Raw genomic sequence first — 20,812 nt, forward strand, 5'->3', positions numbered from 1 at the left:
GAGACTTAAATAAAGCCTTTCCATTCTCAACAAACACAAGTCTACTTCAAACGGACAGATATGGTTTTAGGAAAGTCCTGTGACCATATGGAGCACAGCTAATGTGTACACGATAAGCACAGTAATCTACTTCTCCTCCTAATGGCAACAGTGCTGTCTTGTCAGATGATTATTTGTCTTTTTAAATAAAGTGACAATCGAGGGCTCCAGTTATTAAATGCCGTCCATTCTCTACCATAAATCTCGAGTAGATGTCAATCTAATCAGGTATGTACTTAATATCTAAAAATAAAAGTTTGATATAAATAAGTGTCCTTTAGTGGCAGTATACTAAAAATAGCCCTTTGCCTTCAGACAACCATAAAATCATTTTAGCAATATAGGCAGCAGCTAAATATGATGACTGCAAAGGGTTAATATTGCCAAGTCCATTTGGTCTTTCTTTGCACCTGTTACAGTGAACTAGGTTCATTACTAAGTGTTTCTAGGATGCTGACATAAATGAACAGAACTGGTCCTGAACCAAGTGAAGTCACTTACATTTCCCAAAGTCACAGAATATTCTGCACAAAAACTAATCATCCAGTACCATTTCAAATAAAAATTTAAAAGTCAGGAAAATGTGACTAAATCTGATTTGTACCACTACATCAGGTGACACGAAAACGAAAGAAAGAGAGATAATTTCCACAGGACAAGAAATTAGAAAGTGTAAAGTGCTGAAAGACCTCAATAATTATTTTAAAGCAGTACCAGAAAATTCTACTTTGATTATTTTTTCAAAATCCCCAAATACCAAAACAAAACAAGCAAACAAAATAACTTCTGTGTTTTCTGGCATCTCAGATGTCAATTCATCCTTCATTTTAAGTAAAAAATCAGTGCATATGTTACATAGGTAAATAAAAACAGGAAATAAAGCCCTATCCTCATATTGCAAATTCTGTCCAATTAAAAAACAAAAAGTAATCTGCATGTGGCATTCTGTATGATGACATAAGAACATCTTCTCTCTTTTCTTCCTTTTTGGCACAAAGTTCAGGTGCGAATAAGATGCTTTGGTCCTAATACCAAACACCCAGAGTGCTGAGGACGGTGTGCAGTGAAGGCTGTTCACAGATCTCCTGTGTGTCCAGCTTGACAGCATTGGTGGGCATGTGCCTGGAAGGGACTGCTACCAGCGGCCACTGACACTAGCAATGTCTGAGTGATACTGACGGGGCAGCCTTCCACTCGCTCCGCCTTCCAGGAAAGAGGTGCGTGCATTTGGTGGTTCAAAAAGCTTTCTTCGGTTTTTATTTAGTTCTAGAAAGAGAAAGAGAGACTTGTTAGGAGCTCAATGGAGTTCTATAATCTACAGGACATGGCAAGAGAGCTCAGAAAATGATGGCTTGGTAGGTTTTTGGGGGGAAGTCAAGTCTGGTAGTTTTTCAAAAGGAAAACCTTTAGTTGGTGGTCAAGACATTTCTGAAATATTAGAAAGTCTGATATTAAAGGTAGCATGTTGGTAGCCGAGAGAACCAAGAACAGCATACAGTTTTTACTGCAGTTTGTAAACTATCTGGGGGATATGTTCTTCTCAGAACCCTCTAAACTCTGGATACACAAATTAAACAGTTTGACCTATCCCAAATGTCATTTCAGAGGCAAAGGGAGGGGGCCACCATCAACACTGGTGAAAGACATCTGGTGAAAGGCATCTGAGAGGATATATTACCAATGACACAGAAAATTATTACAGCTATTGAACTCATACATGTTAAATACAGCAATCATTAAATTATTAAAGTTAGACATATAAGAAAAGAGCCCCCCATCTGAAAACGAGAACACTGGAGGAGGACGCTGAAGTGTCCAGTCACAGCCCCACGGCTCCACGGACTCATGATGCCTATGCTCCTTGAGCCAGAAAGAGTTATGTAAAGAAGCGTATCAGCGGGAGATTTCTTTGAATAAAAAATCAATTTTGTAAAAATAGCAACAGTTTAGGAAATTAATACAATTGAAAAACAACTAATACTTGAATCCAAATTTTCAGGGAAAAACTAGATGCTCTATTTTAATTTTAAAGAAACCAGAGTATTTAGAAAGCACTGTCTTTTGCCAACTAAAAATTAACCAGAAAGGTGAAAAATTAATTGAAGCAGCCTACCTTGTTTGTGAGGGCAACCCCCCATTCCCCCTTCCACATACACAAATCCTCACATCAACGATGTAATTCTTGCTAATGAATTCATACAAGTAAACAGAATTGTCAGGCTCTGGAAATGAAGGGTTTCTGATAGCCACCAAATGCAAATATCTTCAAATTTATTCAATTTCAAATAGAGGGATTATATAGTTGATGTGCTTACAGTTGTTGTCTTTTTTGGGGGGTGGGGAACAAGTGATTCAGCGCCTTATATTTGCATAGTCCTCAGTACTTTTTCAACCACATACACATGCAACCCCCTTTTGAATTCTGAAGTCAGCCAGCTGTTGCCCGCTACAGCGCTGCTGAGGATGAGGACACAGACTTAGGCAGGCTGCAGCGGGTCACAGTGACCAAGGACGGCCACCTAGCCAGACGTGCTCCTGTCTCCCGAGTCCTGGAAGATGGACCAACAGCCCTAACATTTCACCCCACTGCCTTCCAGAATGTAAATGTCTGCCCCATGGGGGCGACACGAGAGTGGAGGCATCTCTCGTCCACACTGAGGTCTCAGGCTCTAACAAATCACTGTTATTTTTCTTCTCCCCTATTACACGACAAGCACTTTACATTCCTTGTGTCCTAGTTAAGTCCCCCTTAAGGGGTAGATAATATTACCATTCTCCACTTTATAGATTAAAAAACTGCATTTTAAAAATAGATAAAGTAGGGGCCGGCCCGGTGGCGCAGCGGTTAAGCGTGCTTGCTCTGCTGCAGTGGCCCAGGGTTCGCAGGTTCAGATCTGGGGCGCGCACCGATGCACCGCTTGACAAGCCATGCTGTGGGGGCGTCCCATATAAAGTAGAGGAAGATGGGCGCAGATGTTAGCTCAGGGCCAATCTTCCTCAGAAAAAAGAGGAGGATTGGCATCGGACGTTAGCTGAGGGCTGGTCTTCCTCACACACACACACACAGAAAATAGATAAAGTAACTCGCCTACACACGGTTAAGTGACAAAGCTGAAACCTGGCCTCCCTGATGCAAAGGTCTGTAACCTGCACTCTAGGCTAGTGATCACCCATCGGCAGAGAAGGCCAACCAAGCCATCGGGAATACAAATTTGAGAAGTTGGTAGTGTCAGGTATGCCAGATAACAGAGCTTTACTTCAGTATTTTAGTATACAAAATTTTTTAAATAGGAAAACATAGCTTAAAAGCTCTGAAGAAGCAAGGAAGATATTTTTACAAGCAAAGACACATGCAGGCATGCATATAGATGGCTAGTGTTTCAAGTTCCTGCAGAAACGTAGTAGCAATGACATTCCTATTAAAAGTTGAATACATGTATCTTGTTTAAAAATCAAACAGAAATTCAGAAATCGAGACAGAATTGGATATATTCAAAGGCTAACTTGTAGGAGAGTTAAGAATAAATGAATCCCCTAAAACGCAGCCTGGGAAAGTTTCATCGCCTTCAAGTTAGGAGACCTTCTTTGGCCTCCATCTTCTCTTAGGGGAATAACCCATGAATCAGGAGGACATTTCCATACTATAGAGAAGGACAAGGAATGAATGAGGCCAAACACCATTCTCCCCTAGAACACACAACATGTTCAGTTGAGCACATGAAAACAATTCGGCCACTGAAGACAAAATTTAATAGCCATTGAAAACTTTATTCTGAAAAGTCACATCAACTAGATTTTTGAGAGAATAAATGATCATGAAGAAATTCAGCCACTCCCTAAAGAAGCAATTTCTAAGAGTACATATATTTATATATTTCCAAATGTGAAGCACAGAGAAATCTTTTGGGGAGATTATCAAGGATCAAGTCCTACTGAAAAGACTTTAGTTTTTTTGTTGTTGTTGCTGCTGTTGTTTTTTAAATTGAAAAGCAAACTCTCTCCTCTGATTTTGTCAGTAAGCCTAAGGGGTAGTTTGGGAAAATACCAACCTTTTTCTTTGAAATTCCAAGGTTCACACAATCCTGGCAGCTCTCAGGATCTTGTTGCGGATCTGAACAGAGTCACAAACTAAAAGAATAGGTCGGGAAATGTTAGATCTACCTGAGGCTGTGGCGGGAAGCCTGTCAACAGGGTGCTAAACTTCCTTTCACTTAGTCCCTGTACAATCAGTTAACCAATCACTAAAATACTCGGAGAGAAATCCATGAAATTTCAAAAAATTGTGGATTTGAAAAAAGAGATCAAATTTTTTTCTCTGATCCGTCTCTATTAGAGATAAATCTCATCTCCTATAACATTAAAATCAATGTCTTCTGGCCCAAGATTAAAAGCAAAGCAAAACCTGCAAGAACAACTCTGATTACAAGTTAAAAATCTACAAAATTTTTAAATGGAATTTTGAGCAAACTCTGTATCTCACCAAACTATGTAACCACAAGACAAACGTGAGTCAAGGTTGCCCCGATACCCCGCATCTATCTGGAAATGGAATATTCTGAGACCATAAATGGATGTCTTTGGAAAAAGAAGCTTTTTGATAAACGGTTTCTCAATAAAAACTTACTACTTGCAGAGAAAATGATTTACCAGGTTCAAACAAATGCACTCGACAAAGTAAGGCAAAATCATCCTTAAAATGATCAAATATTTCCTGCTGTGCAGAGCATTCATAAGCATCTTATTCAAAATCTCTAATTCCCTTTAAAAGCAAGAGAACCTGTGAGCCCCACTGAGAGAGGAGTCCATAGAAGTAGTTATAACCTCAACAGAACCACATTGAAGATGATGAGGAGAAAACATTTTTTAAAAAGAGGATTCAAAACCCCTCCTGTTTCCCGCCCTACTCCCCAAAACCCACCTGGAATACATCACAAACGTATCCCAGAGTAAAGGTACTGACGATCCATCTGGAACCTACAAAAGTATGTAGAGAGATTTGCCTCTTGCTGGAAGCTTTACAGAGTTTGGAATTGGATTGATGCACAAAGAAAGAACTTAATTTTCATTATTATATTGTCACTGACATTCCAAGAATCTCTAGTGAAAGATTACGGAGTTCTGGAACACACACTTCTCTGGTAGGCCCACAGGTTTTAACAGTACAGGCGTGGTGATTATGGGAGTTAATCAAATTTCAAGTAGTATATTAATTTCATTTTCAAATTAATAAAAGAATGTGAACAAATATGAAGTTAATTTGGGTTGAGGAATAGCCCTCTGAGGCTGAGCTTTAGGGTAAACAAGTTGAAAACTATCCTATTGCCACAGATAGTAAAAAAAAGGATGAACAAGGGAGTTCCCTGCTAATAATATATAGTGTTAAAACTGTAGTTATTTTCACGACAGCTGACGATACAGCTCATGGAAGGACAGATCTTAAAAACAGAGGTGATCTTACCTGATCATCTATTCCAATCCACTTTCATGGTTACAAAACCAAAACCAAAAGAGGTTTCGAAACTCAACCAAAGACTCATGACTTGGCAGAGGCAAAGCCCAGATCTCCTCATCTGAACACAGTGTACTGTCCACTACACCAAACTCATCTTAGAGCAAACAAGAAAAAGCATCTGCCCTGTGGAGCTCCATTAATGCAGCCACTTGGGTCCACAGGGTGGAGGAAGACTTCTCAAACTAATGTGTGCAGAACTCTTGCCACGGAGGAGCCTAACGGGCTGCCCAAGGGCTGAATTTCCACCCCTATTTCAAAGCTGCTATGCTTCTATCTGCTTCAGATATTAGGTCCATATATAAGACTTCCTGTGGGGAGGTGGGTGGGGGATGCCATCTGCTGCTAAAATAAAATGGAAAACCACTGAGGTTTTTAATTTTCTTTGCTGATCTGACTAGTGAATGCTGTTTGGAAAGGACTTGTACCAGCTGGATACCACTGCTGGCCTCATAAAGGCAGAGCCCGCAAATTCAGTGTTTGGAAAAAGCAAAGCCCTTTTCTCACTGCACCTGACACTTGGCTTCTGCCCTTGGTGTCTCTCCTTGAGAGACTGGCACACATATAAAATTGACATTCATGAACTTTATCAGAAAGTCTTCAAAAGTAACCTCATTTTTTTGCCCCCAAATTTCTTCCTTATATTTCTCTAAACATCTTTTTGAGGTATGTTGTCATGTATTTGCCAACTCCAACTCATCATCTAGCTCAATTCGTTTTAAATGGGAGGTACCCGGTAAATGTGTACAGGGCATTTTCTAATACATTGAATATGCAACAGATGCACAAAAAGGAAGGTGGCCTAGGAGACAGACAACATTATTTTCCTTCATTCTGACTACCCTCAGGATACTACACCCTTCTATGACTCACAAATTCTATTAAAACTTTGGGGAAAAGGAAAAAGCATCAAGACAAGTAACACTGCCAGGTTCCAGCTATGTCAAGGAGCATTCTCTTTTTCTCTGGTGCAATGATCTCAGCTGGTGTACAAGGACACATGCATTTGAAACAGGACAGCCAATCCAGAATAATTATTCACTAACCCAATGATTATTGCTCAATACAACCTCGAAAAGGAGAATCTGCTCCCCCATTCTCATGTTCTGCAAAGGGCAATTTTGGTTAGATCCTTCTGAAGAGATCTGTTTTAAGGCATGACATTGTCAGGCAGGTTTTCAGGCAACGCCTTGATGAAGGAGTGGGGATATTCTCAGCATTTGTCACACTGTTAGCAGGAAAACACTCTGAAACCACAACCACCGAGGTGCCAGGGTGGTAAACAAGTGGTTGAGGGGCAGAACCAGCCCCACTGGCTGAGACCACTAGCAGAGGCTATTCAGATATCAAAATATGAGTGTGAGCATTTATATTCACCTGAGATTGCAAGCAGCATTTTCCTCCTGGCACCAAAAGTCGTAATTCCCAGCTCCTTCAGATCCTGATCTGTGAGAGTGAGGAATGTCTGAAGATCGATCTGTGGGTGAAAAAGTAATCTATAAGCAATATAATAAGTACTTATTTTCTTCCTTATTGTAGGTTCAACTCATTATTACACCTCTTTTATTCATTAATTATGCTCTGCCTATTTCCAAAAAAGAATGATAGCGTCACAAACCTAAGGGACAAGAATTAAGTAATAAAGGTGATGAAATGAAAGTGATGATTCTAGCAGAAGACTTAGTCTAAGCCAGTGATTTACTGCAACTGAGATAAAAACTTAGGTCTGATCATCCTGGCAGCCAGGGCAAAAAGGGAAATATAAATTACACAGTTTTTGTGAACTGAGAAAAGGAAGAATATCTGTCCAGGAGACAGAAAATATTTTTTAGCTTTGGATTCTGAATTGGTTAAGTGTATCTCTTTAAAAAGAAACAATAATACCTTCCATTTGTTCTACATAAGAATGACAGAAGAATTCCCAGACTACTTCAGACCCATGACTCACTTGGCTCAGTCCAGCAGACTATCTCTGAAAGTTGCACACAAGAAGTATTTCCAGGAACAGTGTAAATTGTACTCTCGGGCATCAGCAACCAACTGTGGAGGGAAGTAGCCCAAGGATCCTGCCCTTCCTTTGAAGATAATGTGGAGGAACAGAAAGGCAGTGGGCTCTGAAGCCAGGGAGACAAGAGTTCAGATTCTAACTCTGCCATTACTGGTTGTGGGCACTTAGGGTTGACAATACTGTACCTTACAGGGCTGTGGTGGGCATGAACTATGATTATAGATATAAAGCAATGGGTTCACCAAAGGGTTAAAATAACTGGCAGCTATGGGTAGTAATAAAGTATATAGACATTCCTGTGAAAGTTTCTAAATAAATCTTGAACCTACTTACAATAAAGTAAATCTCATGAGATTACTTAACGGGGGATCCTTGTTAAGTCATATCTGAATATTAGAAAATATCCTACAGGAAGGAAGCCGTGCCAAATTTTCACACACCTGAAAACAGTAAAACATACTTTTCATTCAAATTATATAGAAATTAACTTGAGATTTTCTGTTTTGATTTTGAAGGTATATCTCAGATGTTGCAAAACCTTTTCATGTATCATTCATCATAGTTATAACTTGTTATAGGTTTAGAGATACATTTTTAGAAATCTATTTAATGGAGACTATTTCAGGGATCCCCAAACTCTTCTTAAAGGGCCAGAGTAAATATTTTAGGCTTCACGGGCCATATTGTCTCTGTTGCAACTACTCTACTCTGCTGTTTTAGCTCGAAAACAACCATAGACAATATGTAAAAGAATGAGTGTGGCTGTGTTCCAATAAAACTTTATTTATAAAACCAGGTAGCAGGACTGCAGGCTGCAATCTGCTGACTCTTGTTCTAGTTATTAATATCAGATAAAGCCAGTCTGGCTTTACATTATCATGTTTTCTTCCTTCTTGAAGTAACTGGATAAGAAGACCCTATAATAAATTTATTTCTATGCTTCTTCAAATAGGAAATAAATATAGATTAAAAACAAATGCAGAGTATTGTTGAATAACATCTAATCTCTTACTTGGAGACCTTCTCTGTCTGGATAAGTGAAAATACTTCTGCCCTTGAGCTTCTCAATCAGCCAGCCTCATCTAACCAGCAAGACTAAATACGTAAATGCAACTCTTTAATACAGTGATGATGAAAATGTTACTCATCTTACAAAATCCTTGGTTAAATGAATACTAACTTAGATGCAGGGATAAAGAAAAGAAAATCAATACCATGAAATCCAATATATACATGACAACCTTTTTTTTTGCTGTAAAAAAACCAAAAAAGTTCAGCAATTAATAAGTTATTGAACCATGGGCAATACATGAAATTTATGATACAAAGTGCCTAACAAAAATCCTAGATTCTTTATTGACTGATACATGCCTGGGAATTACTGACTTAATCAGATGTTCTCTAAGACGATATAAAGCCAACTAGCATCAAACTTAGACCAAACAGATACATTTATAGAACTATTCTTTCTGTTGCATTGGGTTAGCCATGCTCTGGTAATATGACAGCACTATTAGAAAGAATCATGCTCAGGGATCTTTTCTTTATAACAGCCATGGCTGATCAGTTTGACCAAAACCCATAGTAGGGATGGTTCAGAAGACATCTTAATTCTGGTTCAGTTCAGGCAAAATCCAGACAGTAACTTAATAAATAAGTTAACCTACATAAAAAGCACATTATATTCTGTGAGAACAGATTTCAGTATCACGACTAGGATGATGTAAAAAACAACCATAGTTATTTATTTCGGATGCTGTTATTTACTTTTAAGTGCCACAAATAAAGATGATAACAGATTAAAGACTGAAATCACATTAAACACAGACTTGTTGCTGAGCTTAGGGGAGGTGAGAATCAAAAGTTCCTATGAATCAATACACTCAGTAGGTCTTTTAGCTAAAACTGGTACAGGATGGCTATATGTGTTTGGTTTTTTTGTGTGTGTGTGAGGAAGATTAGCATTGAGCTAAAATCTGTTGCCAATCCTTCTCTTTTTGCCGAGGAAGATTGGCCCTGGCCTAACATCTGTGCCCATCTTCCTCTGCTTTATATGGGATGCCGCCACAGCATGGCTTGACAAGTGGTGCGTCGCTCCACGCCGGGGATCTGAACCTGCAAACCCCGGGCCACCAAAACGGAGCTCATGAACTTAACCTACACCACTTGGCTGGCCCCCTATATGTGTTTTGCAAACACAATTTTCTGTATTTCTGCTATCCTGTGTTTACCAGTTGCACTAAATAAATAAGAAATGAGACAGCATTTAGCAGCAAAAACAACCTTTAAGACTTGAATAAATGCTTAGTGAAAGCATGGTCATAGGTCAATGAGTGATTTCATTCTAGAAGTCATCAGACACACAACCAAAACAAAGATGCCCAGGAAAATAAATAAATAATGACCGACCTCTTGTTGCTGGAAGACGTCTGTGTATTTGCCCAGGCCCAGTTTGCTGAAGAGCTCAGGGAGGTCAGAGCCTTTGAAAGAGCTGTTCAGGTTACAGCCGTTGCTTCCTGTCAGTGAGGAAATGCAGTCCATGTAATTGCTGCTGCTGAGATAGTGTTCCACTGAAAGGAAAAGGAGAGACAGGCTTGAAGTGTAAATGCCCAGAGGGAACGTGGTTTAATTAAAAGTTTTAATCACTCATATATTTCAGATTCATTGTTCGGCTGAATAGAGGCGTAGCTGCAGAATTACAGCAATCCTTTACTGAAACATTGGCTTTTCATTAAGGAAATGCTCGTTATTGTTTTCAGGGAGGCTCTTGCCATTTTTAAAAGGTTCCACTTGGGAGGCAGCAAATCAGAAACAGTGCCTGCATAGTTAATAATCATTAATCATCATCCCCCTGAGCATTCAGAAATATTTTCTCTTTATTAACTGATTTGATATGAATTCAGTGAAGAATTGGAAGGAAGAACTCCGGGACACAATACAGGCATGGAAAGTTGCTGTAAGTCCGTGCTCCTTTTGGATGGCAGGATGGCCCTCTGTATCTACACTTGTGCTTTCCTGCAGTCAAAGGAATTCTATGAGTTTACAACATATAAATCTCATCCCCTTCAAAAATATAATTGGGCAGTGAGTTCACAGAATAGAGCACTTCCAAAATACAGAGTAACATAACGAAGTGAGATAAGAACGATGCTGGAGTTCCTGGATTTAACTTATGATGGGAACCAATCTTTGTGTTGGGGAAAATCTAAGACAGCAACGCTGAGCTTTGCCTTGGCTCTGCAACTGATTCGGTGAGAGAAGATTTCTACGTATTGTCTGTGGTTCTCAGACCCAATGACATGCACAGCTGGGTGATGGACTAGTGGGCCACGCCAAGCACTTGACCAAATAGTCAAACATGCTTCAAGAGCTGCTTTGGAGATTCTAGCAGAGCCATGCAGCCATTCCTATCTGCTTGACCAACAACTGGCTCTAGTCTGTGAGGGAATTCTATCCTCTTATACAAAGAGGCAATTTGGGAGGAATTCCCAGAGAGATGAGGGAGGAGGACACTCACCTAGCCAATCGGATCCATCTAATCTCCTCTGGGATCAATGCATTTGCCAGATCTAAGAATCGTGTTCTGCATTGTTTAGGGTGCCATTAATCACTTTCTCTGGTTGTTTTCATCTGCCAATTGAGAAGTCCTTTACATATCTCAAGTGGAAGGAATTTCTTGATAAGGTTTCTCTTTCTCTTAAAAACAGATGTTTTAACTCTTGTGGAAAGAATGTGTAGAAAAAAGGAGCCAGGACCAAGCCCTAAGGCCCTGAACTCTGGAACACTCCACCATTTGAAGGTAAGACCCCAAAGTCATCAAAAAAGAGTGAAGAAGAGTAAGCAGGGAGGTACTGGGTCGAGGGTGACACAAAGCAGAGTATGAGCACACTGGAGTGACCACTGGACTTGACAACATGGAGGTCACTGGTAGGCTGACCGTATAATTTATTGTTCAAATGATAAATTTACTTTCTTTAAGAATAAAAGAGGGAGTTACTGAGAATTACACTGGAACAACTGGTGTAAACAGGGATGCCCGGGGAAAACCTAGACATTGGTAACCTTGACAATGGGGTCAAGAAAAATTATCTAAAATTGTGCTGTTCAACATTGTGGCTATTGAGCACCTGAAATGCGGCTAGTGCAAATTAAGATGTTCCATAAGTGTAAAATACACACTAGATTTTAAAGACAGTACAAAAAAAGAATGTAAAATTTCTCATAAAAATGTCTTTACGTTGATTAAATGTTTAAATGATAATGTTTACATATGTTGAGTTAAGCAAATACATTAGTAAAATTTGAAAAAACAGATGTTTTAAAATAAAATATTCTTAGTGACAAATATTTATTATGGTATATCACTTCCTTCACATTTCTTTTTATCCTAACTACTTATAGTTTCTATATTGTCTTTTAAACTCTCTGTGCTCTTAAAATATCTGACAAAAGCTAACTAACTCTGCTTTCTTTAATCATTTCTTTTTATTAATGAATCCCCTATCTCAACCCTAATCCTGAACTTCAATACAGCTATGTGCACAGTCAATTTTAATTTTCCAGTGTTAAGTGAAGGGAAAATAGATAAAGACAGAAAAAGAGGCACAAAACTAATTTATATTGGGATGTAAAATGGAGATCATTTCTATCCATAGATCTGACCTGGCACCAGCCCGCCTCTCAGCTCCATCCTCCTGTCAGTGGTGGAGGATCGAGCCCATAACTAACAAGAAGTCTCCAGGCTACTACTGACGGTACCTTTGGTAATGAAACAGCTTTCTTATTTAGACTTGGCTGACACCATGACTGGCCTTTGCAAATCTGAGACTTGACAACATGACCGACTTGACTGATGGTAACAACTGGCTATTACTGAGTGTCTACTACACTCATTTAGATTGCCTTTCTTCAAGTATTCTCAAATACTCCAACCTACACGTTTCAGGATTCCAAATTTGTCAAAAACACTGAAAAAAGGCATTAGGGGCATACCTTGTGATTACTATGTCACTTCTTGTCTGTTTACCTGGTAATACAGACCAGACGGGTGGGTGCCATTATCGACAAGACCACTGAGTCTTAACCATATTTGTTCAAAGCCAGAACCCCTATGCTTTGTTTCCTGTTTACATCAATTCAGCTACAGCTTGACAATGTAAAAAATCAAATCCTGTTCTTCACCTTTGGTAGCGACACACTGGGCAGACTTTCTTCTATTGTCCAAGATGCTAATTTGATCACATTCTGCTCAACTCCTTCTAGTCCCTCTCTTTTCCTCCTCATCTGCAGGTTGGCATTTGCATGACTCATTCACACCTTCATTCAACAGACATTTAATGAGCACCTACTAGGTGTCAGACATTGTTAGACACGCGGGCAGACTGAACAAATTAGGCACAGCCTAACAGAAGGCCTGGCACGGGGCACTTTATTAACGTATGTTGAATGAATAAATATGGTCCCTGGCTTGTGGAGCTCAAGTTCTACTGGAAGAGACAGATACGTAAATATGTAACTACACTTCAGTATGACAAGTGCTAGAGTGAAAGCATATACAAAAAAATGCAGTGAGATCAGAGAACTACATGGCCTGCCTATGCGGCATGTGAGCTACGCCAAACACTTAAAAGGCATGGAGTCCAGAGTTTATACTTCAACATCACCCAAAATCAAATAAACAAATTCCAAGCTGATTACATCTAAAAATATGACTAAAAGTCAAAGCTCACTTGATTTGTTTTGTTTACGCTTGGGGCTGCCAATAGAAGCTGCAAATTCACTATGACTCGCAGGTCCTATTCCATTTCGGTCTCTCCAGTTATCAGATTCGCTTCCACTTCCCAAGTGCTCACGGCTGTTGGACCTCGAGAGGGACATTGATGAGCCCTGTAAACAATCGAAAACCAGACAAGGAAATGTTTAATAAGGTGGCTTTCCTGTGGTGGGAGGAGAAAAGAATCCACATTAGACCACTGCCATTTACTTCTATCGCTAACACTGCAGTTACCCACGAATGCGGGTTCTCTGGAAGAGGCTGTGGTACCTGTCTACAGCCTTTGTCCTCTGGCCACCAAGGACACCTGGTAATATACACAGTGAAGTCTTTTGCCTTCATCACGAGGGAGGTGATTACGAGGGTGCCCAGCAGAGTTCTGAGAGTCATCAGTATAAAGACTCACTCCTATAAGATTTGCAGGAGTGGATGCTGAGATTCCTCCCTATTTTCAGGAACCACAGAGCAAATCTTCCGTCTGGGATGGCAGAGATTCTCTGCCTTTTACCACACAAGGAGGATAAATGGGCAAGAGGTGCAGCCACACCCAGTGTCTTCACAGGAATCAAGCTCCCAGGCTAACAGAGTCAGAAGGTGGAGAAAGATCTGGCATTTCTCCTGTGTTACCCTCATCCAAACAAGTACAGGATCTCTCCAATAAATTACAAGTACTTGGAAAAATTTACCTTTTTTAATTCCTCCAAATAAAAATAAAAATTTAGAATATCTCAAAGTTTGCAATGAAATTGCATTTTTTCATTCCTTTATTCATTTATTTAATGACTGTATTACAGAAACCCTACTTTGTACTCTATTTAAAATTAAGATTCTCTGATTTTCAAAGTTTTATGTTCATTGGGTAATTCCAAGAGTATCCTTTACTATTCACTTCAATAAACTCACTTAATTCAATCTGCCAGCAGCATGACCACACCTGACCATGCCCCCTTTAATACTTCCTTCTTCAAGGCATCATGACACCACACTCCCCAGGTTTTCCACCTACGTCACTGTAGCCTTGTAGGATCTTCCTGCCCTTTTCCACTCCAAATGTCAGATTACTCTGGGGCTTAGCGGTCCTTGCATGCCTTCTCATCTCTCTCTACACTTATCTCTCTATACATGTTCTTGTTAAGTAATCTCAACCTCTTTCAAGGCTTAATGACACCCATGACTCCCAAACTTTTACCTCCAGATTTGACTTCTCTGTTGAAATTTAGAATCATAGAGTTGGCGATCTGACACCTCCATTTTACTGTCTCAAGCATTTTAGACTTAGAGTGCTTGAAATTGAACTGTTGATTACCTGTCCCTACCAGCTACACCCAAACCTACTCCTTCCCCAGAACTCCTACATCTTAATAAGTGACTCCACCATTCACCTCGTTGCTCAAGCCAAACTTCTGAGTCATCTCATTCCTCCTTCCCTCACCACATCCAATCCATCAGCAAGTTCTATCAACATCATCTAAACATATCCAAATCTATCTACTTCTCTCCAACTCCATAACTGTCACCAATAGCCTCCTTAATGAACACTTTGATTCTACTCTTGCCTCTCACCCAATAAGCCATTTTCCATAAAGCAACTCGGTTGATTTTTTAAAAATGCAAATTAGAACAAATCAAGCCTCTGTATAAAGTTTTGTAATGCCTTTCCAGTACCTGACCACTGGCTGAGGTACTCCATAATGGAGCCTCTGCCTCTCCCTCCAACCTTATCTTCAACACTCAACCACCCTGCCCACCTTCTGCACTGGGAACTTAACCAACTGGCTCTGACTTCGGTTGATCATGCTAGCTGTTCCCTGACCTAATACTCTTTCCCTAGACCTTCGCAAGCCTGGCCCTTCTTGTTATCTAGGTCTGAGCTTGAATGCCATCTGCTCATAAGGTCTGCTATGACTACCTGATCTAAAGCAGCCTCTGTTTTATATTTATAGAGGCCTTTTACTACCTAATGCAGAAATACTTCATCAGAAATACTTCTAGCAATCAGCATTCACATACATAATCGCATCTGTCAATAGGCTCTTGGTTTTCTTCAGGGTAAAGTTCTACAGTGGAAATACTAGTAGCTGCTAAGTATTACTGAGAACTTACTGCTCACCATGCTATGCACTGGATGCCCTCTCCCATGTCATCCTCAAAACAACTCAAATGGGAAAACAGGCTCAGAGCAGTAAGTCACCCCTCAAAGCTGTACATTTGTCAGTGGTGGCTATCATACCCACCGCACCTGCACGTGAGCACTGCAATATTAGAACGATCATCATGTCAACCTGTCATACTGTTGGTCTTTGAGAACAGAACTGAATTAGAATTTCTAAAGTGAAATATTTCATCTCTGAAACTACAGAGACACAATCAACCACCTAACACTCCACGCTGCCAAAGGCAAGGACGAGTGAAATGGATGACCATAGGTGCACCAGTTGAAAGCCTAAGAATTAGCACGGTGGTTTTAAGATCTCTGCCAACAAAAGGAGATGTTTATTTTCTCTCAGAGCTAGAATGGCAGAAAGAGGAGTATACCTCTTAGGGCCTCAAAATTTTTCATAATGGGCCCTACATTCTAGCTGCTGACAGTAAATTCAGTCTTTAAATACAGGCTGCCAGGTTGCTACTATAAGTCTGACAATGAAATTCACGGGAGATTGTGCTTTTCAGTATGTCAATAGTATTTTCTTTTTCACTTACTCAAAGAGACAAAGGAAAAAAATCACATTTGTTTGCTTTTGGTTCTTACTCCCTACCTGATCAACAGTCTAATTTATTACAAAGAAAATGGGTAAGAAAAGACGGCCAATCTACAAATGCTAGTTATTAAACTAACAATTATGAAACCCTTAACCAGTATTTGTTTTTCAGCCCACAGTGTTCTGGTTGAGAATGTGATTCTTGGATTAATCATTTTCATCCATGTTTCCACAGTCTCCCCAATACTGTGTGTGTGTGCATGTGCTCTCTCTAACTCCATCCCCATTTGCAAAAGGCTTATAGCCAAAATCTGATACTCTCAAATTGAAAAGGCCTTGCTTAGTGAGTTGCCTGTAGCCTGGCTGAAAATATGGAACTCTGGATCCCTTCCCCATGTGGTGAGGATGCCAGCTTCCCAGTCTCACCCTGAGCAGTGCAGCCAACATCTGGGAAACATAAAATTTTGGAGCTCTTGTTTGTGATACTTCTTGCTGTGTTCTGGCATATCTGAACACAGTGAATTTTTAACTCATATCAGAAAACTTGTTTTTGTGGAATATTTGCCTTTCCCTCCTTTAGTGGGCTTGCTAGTGATACCCTTGGATAAAGGGATTCTTTATACATTTTTATGGAATATTACATCTGCCTTTTGCTTAATCTCAGCCTTGCTCTATAATTTATGACAGTCTCCCCCTAACAAAAACACACTTATCCAAATTTACATCTCCTTAACAGGTGATCAACAACTTTGAGAGAAGATACATAAAAGACCACAATATATTAGACTGCATCAATTTTATAGCAATATGTTTATAGGAATAGAAATGAAAACAAATCACTATTAATTATTTTTCCTTATGTAAATAAAGAATGGAAGAGGAGAGATGATTGTTCCCTTTTGCTGAGAGAACAGACAGGAAGAATGTGTAGGGCATGATTCTACAAACCTCAAAAGTGGTTGTCATTGTGGGCTTATAGGACACATGATTGGCCCTTCTCAGCTCCTTGATAGTCTCAGCCGGCATGGATTTAGAAAACCCGAGGCCACTCCAGGTATTTGTGGGTGTTCTGACTTCCGTCACCACTGGTTTCTTTAACATAGCTTTGGAAAACAGAATATAAAACAAATGCTTAGTATTTTTAATGTATTTCTTAAATAAAATATTTATGAGCATTGTTTCTTTGCTATATGTAAAGAAATTAGCAGTGAATAATGTTTCTTAACACAAAATGCCTTAAAATATCTTCATAAACCATTTTATACAAAATAATGGTAAAATTAAAAAATGCTACATTATTTCTTAATTGATCTAATGCTAATCTACTCAACAAAATACATTCAACCTCAACAAAATTTGTGCAACTTGAACCTAAACATTCTGGGTTTCTTCTTATGAAGGTCAATTTCTCAATTCAACATGAATACTGGAAAATCTTTTATGGGTCTACTGAAAAAAAATCAAAGTATAGATCATTAACGTATCACATACCTTTGGTTGCTAACAGCTTCTTTTGTTCATAGTCAAATGCCTGAAAATAGAAAATACCTTTATTGCCAGTCTATCCAAATGTCATGCCGATACTCCAGGATTAGAGAATAAAGGTTCTGACTACAGCCCATGAATCTGCCTGGGACACAGGCTAAGCTTTGCACCATAATTTGACAGTAATCCAGTGCAAATCTGATAAATTTATACATGTTTTCAAAACTAATTATTTAGAATAATAAATTACTACTTCTGACTTGGTCATGACAGTGACAAGTTAGAAATTTTCCTTTAAAAGGAAAAAAATTCCTATTTACTCCGAATATTTAACCTATCAGGATCAATATATACTAAAGTATAATGAATAACCTAATAACAGTTCAGTTTAAAAACAATGCATTACCAAAATGCTTTCAGTTGATCTATTGGCCTCCTTTGTTTCTCAAAATCCCCTCTTCATTTACTAAAAAGTGGCATGATGTCAAGACAGCTTAAGAAATTATTTAGCCTCATTGGCATAGTCTTTGCTTTTGACATAAGATAAATGGCAAATGTTTAGCTTTAATCTATAACGGCATTAAGCAATACAATAAAATTAAACCTAGTTACCTTTTATTGCACAGGACTAGAATGGTACCATTCATTCTTTCCATTTACATTGAATAAGTGACTATGACACAGGTCTACATAGGGACGAAGGTAGGTCGTTTTGAAGAGAGTAGTCCTGACACAACTATATCTCAAATGCTAACCCAGTGTTCTCAACTTCCACTTTAGAGACTAGCTGAGACTTGATTTAAGAATTTCTCAAAGGCCTACCAGGAGGGTCAAGAACCAATTGGCAAGAGCTCTTCGACCCTTCTCCCAGGAGGATCATACCATCGTATGTAGGATGCCCATATAATTTATGGTCTGAAACAGGATACTTCCGAGAGTGCAATATATTGCAAATAATAATTAGGCCAGAATAATAAAAGTAAGTAGGCTGACCCAGACAAACCAGGATGTGTGATTAACTCTAAGAACATGGCAGTAAATTGGGAGAGCCAGATTTTTAGATAATACAGTTTGATGATATTTTTGAAATCTTAGGTCTAAAATGGCTTTGGGAGTTAAAATCAACTTTTAACAGTCAATGCCTAAGGGCAAGGTGTGGGGAGATCCTAAATTCACTTGTTCAATAAAATATTTATTGAGTGCCTTGTCGTTAAAGAGACTGTGCTGTGCTTTGTGGAAGAATACAACAATGAATCAAAAATAATCTATAGCCTCAAAGGATGCAGAGTCTTAGCAGGGATGGGTAAAAGAAATAACTACAAAATAAATTAGGAAGTGAGATAAGTGTAAAAACAGAGCTAGAGATACAGCACTCTAAGAATGGTCAGGAGACAGAGATCATTTTTAGCTGAAGGAATCAGGGAAGTCTTCAATCTTTCTCCCTGTCAATGCTCAGGGACTATTATCATTGATTTCTTAGTGATTTTAAGAGTCAGCTCTTCACTAATGGCATAAATACTTCTATTTAAGTTAAAACTCTATCACCAAGAACATTCTTATCCATTCTAAAAGGAAGGAACATGAAAATGGTTCACTGCAGGTATAAACCTGATGGAAAAGATGAGAACCACAAGATGGACAAAGACCATAGAGACCATAAAGAGAATTTGATACTTCTTAGATGAGAGAATTTTCATTTATATTAACTGAAAATAAATCCACCAGAGAAAATGTAACAAATGTCTTTTTTTTTTGTTTTTAACTTGGATGCTTTATAAAGGCCATGGCTTTTGTAAAAATATTCATCTGAAAACTCATAAAGATGTTCAAATGCAAAGGATTAAAAAATAGACAAGCAGGACTGAATGGTAGTTTTCACTGGAATTAAAGAAGTATAATTTAGTTCCATGAATTAATTTTTTTGACATATCTGTGTCAGCTTCTTTGTTTCTAGGATTTTGCGAAAAATTTTTCCCTTTGTTTTAGAGCTGGGGGGATAGAGATGATAAATGTCTTATTATAAAGTAGGAAAGTCTACTCAGTAATTTTGATACTGAAATCAAATGTTTATAGGAATCTCTAAAAGCATAAAGCATAAAATCCTTATCTTTCATATCATGATCTATATGGAAATCAGATTTCTGAATTTGCTGGTCAATAGTCTATTTTGAGTAATTAGCCTAATACTTTGAAAATGGATACAGAGAAAATCCCTGCTGAAGAAATTGTTTAAAATAATCATAAAAATCTGTGAACCAACATGATCATCAATCATATTTAGCATCTACTTTCAAAAAACTAAAGCTTCAGATTAGTTATTTTTATAACTGTCTAAATGACACCAAATTTATCATCTCCATTTCCTAGATAGAATGATATTACATCTATTTATCCAAGACTATGTCATGAGGCAGTACTTAGAAATAACAGCTCTCACATTTATCTAAAATTTTTTTAAGCAGATGAATAATGTCATTTGCATAAGACCTAGTGACACAGACTGTTTTATGTCATTTTTAATATTATATTTTAAAGAATTCTTCTCACTTAAGTTAAATCCTGCATTTCATTTTTAATGTTTATAGCAAAACCAATTCCTAACTACTGCATATACGTTTAAATTAAATTTTGACTAGAGTGCAGAAGGGAAACCTAATTTCTGCTCTGCTGCTAACAGTCACTGAATTTCCATTCCCTAACCCAAGCCCCCTACATTTGGATAACTTTCCCATTTTTTTATCTTTACCTGCATGTTGACATATGATGGCCGTGGGGCAAGGCGGGCTCTTTCAGAATTTTGCTGGGCAGCTGCAGCCCTCTCCGCAGCACGCTCACTCCCCGGAGCCTTCTTGTCAGCCAAAGGGCTTTCTGCAGCGCTCAGTTCAGGATCTGAGAGCAACCTGTCAGTGCTGCTGTGAAATAGAGTTTTGAATTTAACATTCTACTCTTACATACAAATGTACTGAATGCTTCTTTTGTGCCATATTTACTATGTATGTTAACCTTTGTCAACTATTTACATGTATACTATTTACATATATTATCTCATTTAATCCTCACAAGACCACAAGCCTGCTATGAGATAGGTAGTATTATTATCCCCATTTTACAGATGAGGGAAGTACCTTGTCCAAGGTCACACCTGTGGTAAATGGTAGAGCTGGAATCTGAAGCCAGGCAGTCTAACTCTCTAAGCTGGAGCTGAAACTATTTTATGATATTTATCCACACATAATATATACAGCATATATTGTGTATGGTACACATGGAATTGACATACAGACAAGATGTCTATCAAA

At 38.7% G+C, this 20,812-nt stretch overlaps 1 protein-coding gene across 5 annotated transcripts in view; it reads right to left on the minus strand.

Annotated features, from left to right (window-relative positions):
- Window positions 1–273: 273 nt before the first annotated feature.
- The window catches only part of BICC1 (BicC family RNA binding protein 1), a 284,594-nt gene continuing 264,055 nt past the window's right edge, over window positions 274–20,812 (minus strand). For 3 of the 5 annotated variants that reach the window (XM_058543413.1, XM_058543409.1, XM_058543412.1), the window contains 7 exons: window positions 20,260–20,425; window positions 17,520–17,559; window positions 16,977–17,131; window positions 13,286–13,442; window positions 9,966–10,126; window positions 6,926–7,025; window positions 274–1,305 (listed from right to left, as the gene is read on the minus strand). In XM_058543413.1, the coding sequence (XP_058399396.1) occupies window positions 1,175–1,305; window positions 6,926–7,025; window positions 9,966–10,126; window positions 13,286–13,442; window positions 16,977–17,131; window positions 17,520–17,559; window positions 20,260–20,425 (910 nt within the window). In that variant the 3' untranslated portion in view covers window positions 274–1,174. Of the gene's footprint in view, window positions 1,306–4,088; window positions 4,168–6,925; window positions 7,026–9,965; window positions 10,127–13,285; window positions 13,443–16,976; window positions 17,132–17,519; window positions 17,560–20,259; window positions 20,426–20,812 lie in introns of all 5 variants that reach the window. The other 2 variants (XM_058543411.1, XM_058543410.1) reach the window with 2 other exon arrangements.

The sequence above is a fragment of the Diceros bicornis genome, chromosome 6 (assembly GCF_020826845.1).
Source record: "Diceros bicornis minor isolate mBicDic1 chromosome 6, mDicBic1.mat.cur, whole genome shotgun sequence".
NCBI lineage: Eukaryota > Metazoa > Chordata > Mammalia > Perissodactyla > Rhinocerotidae > Diceros > Diceros bicornis.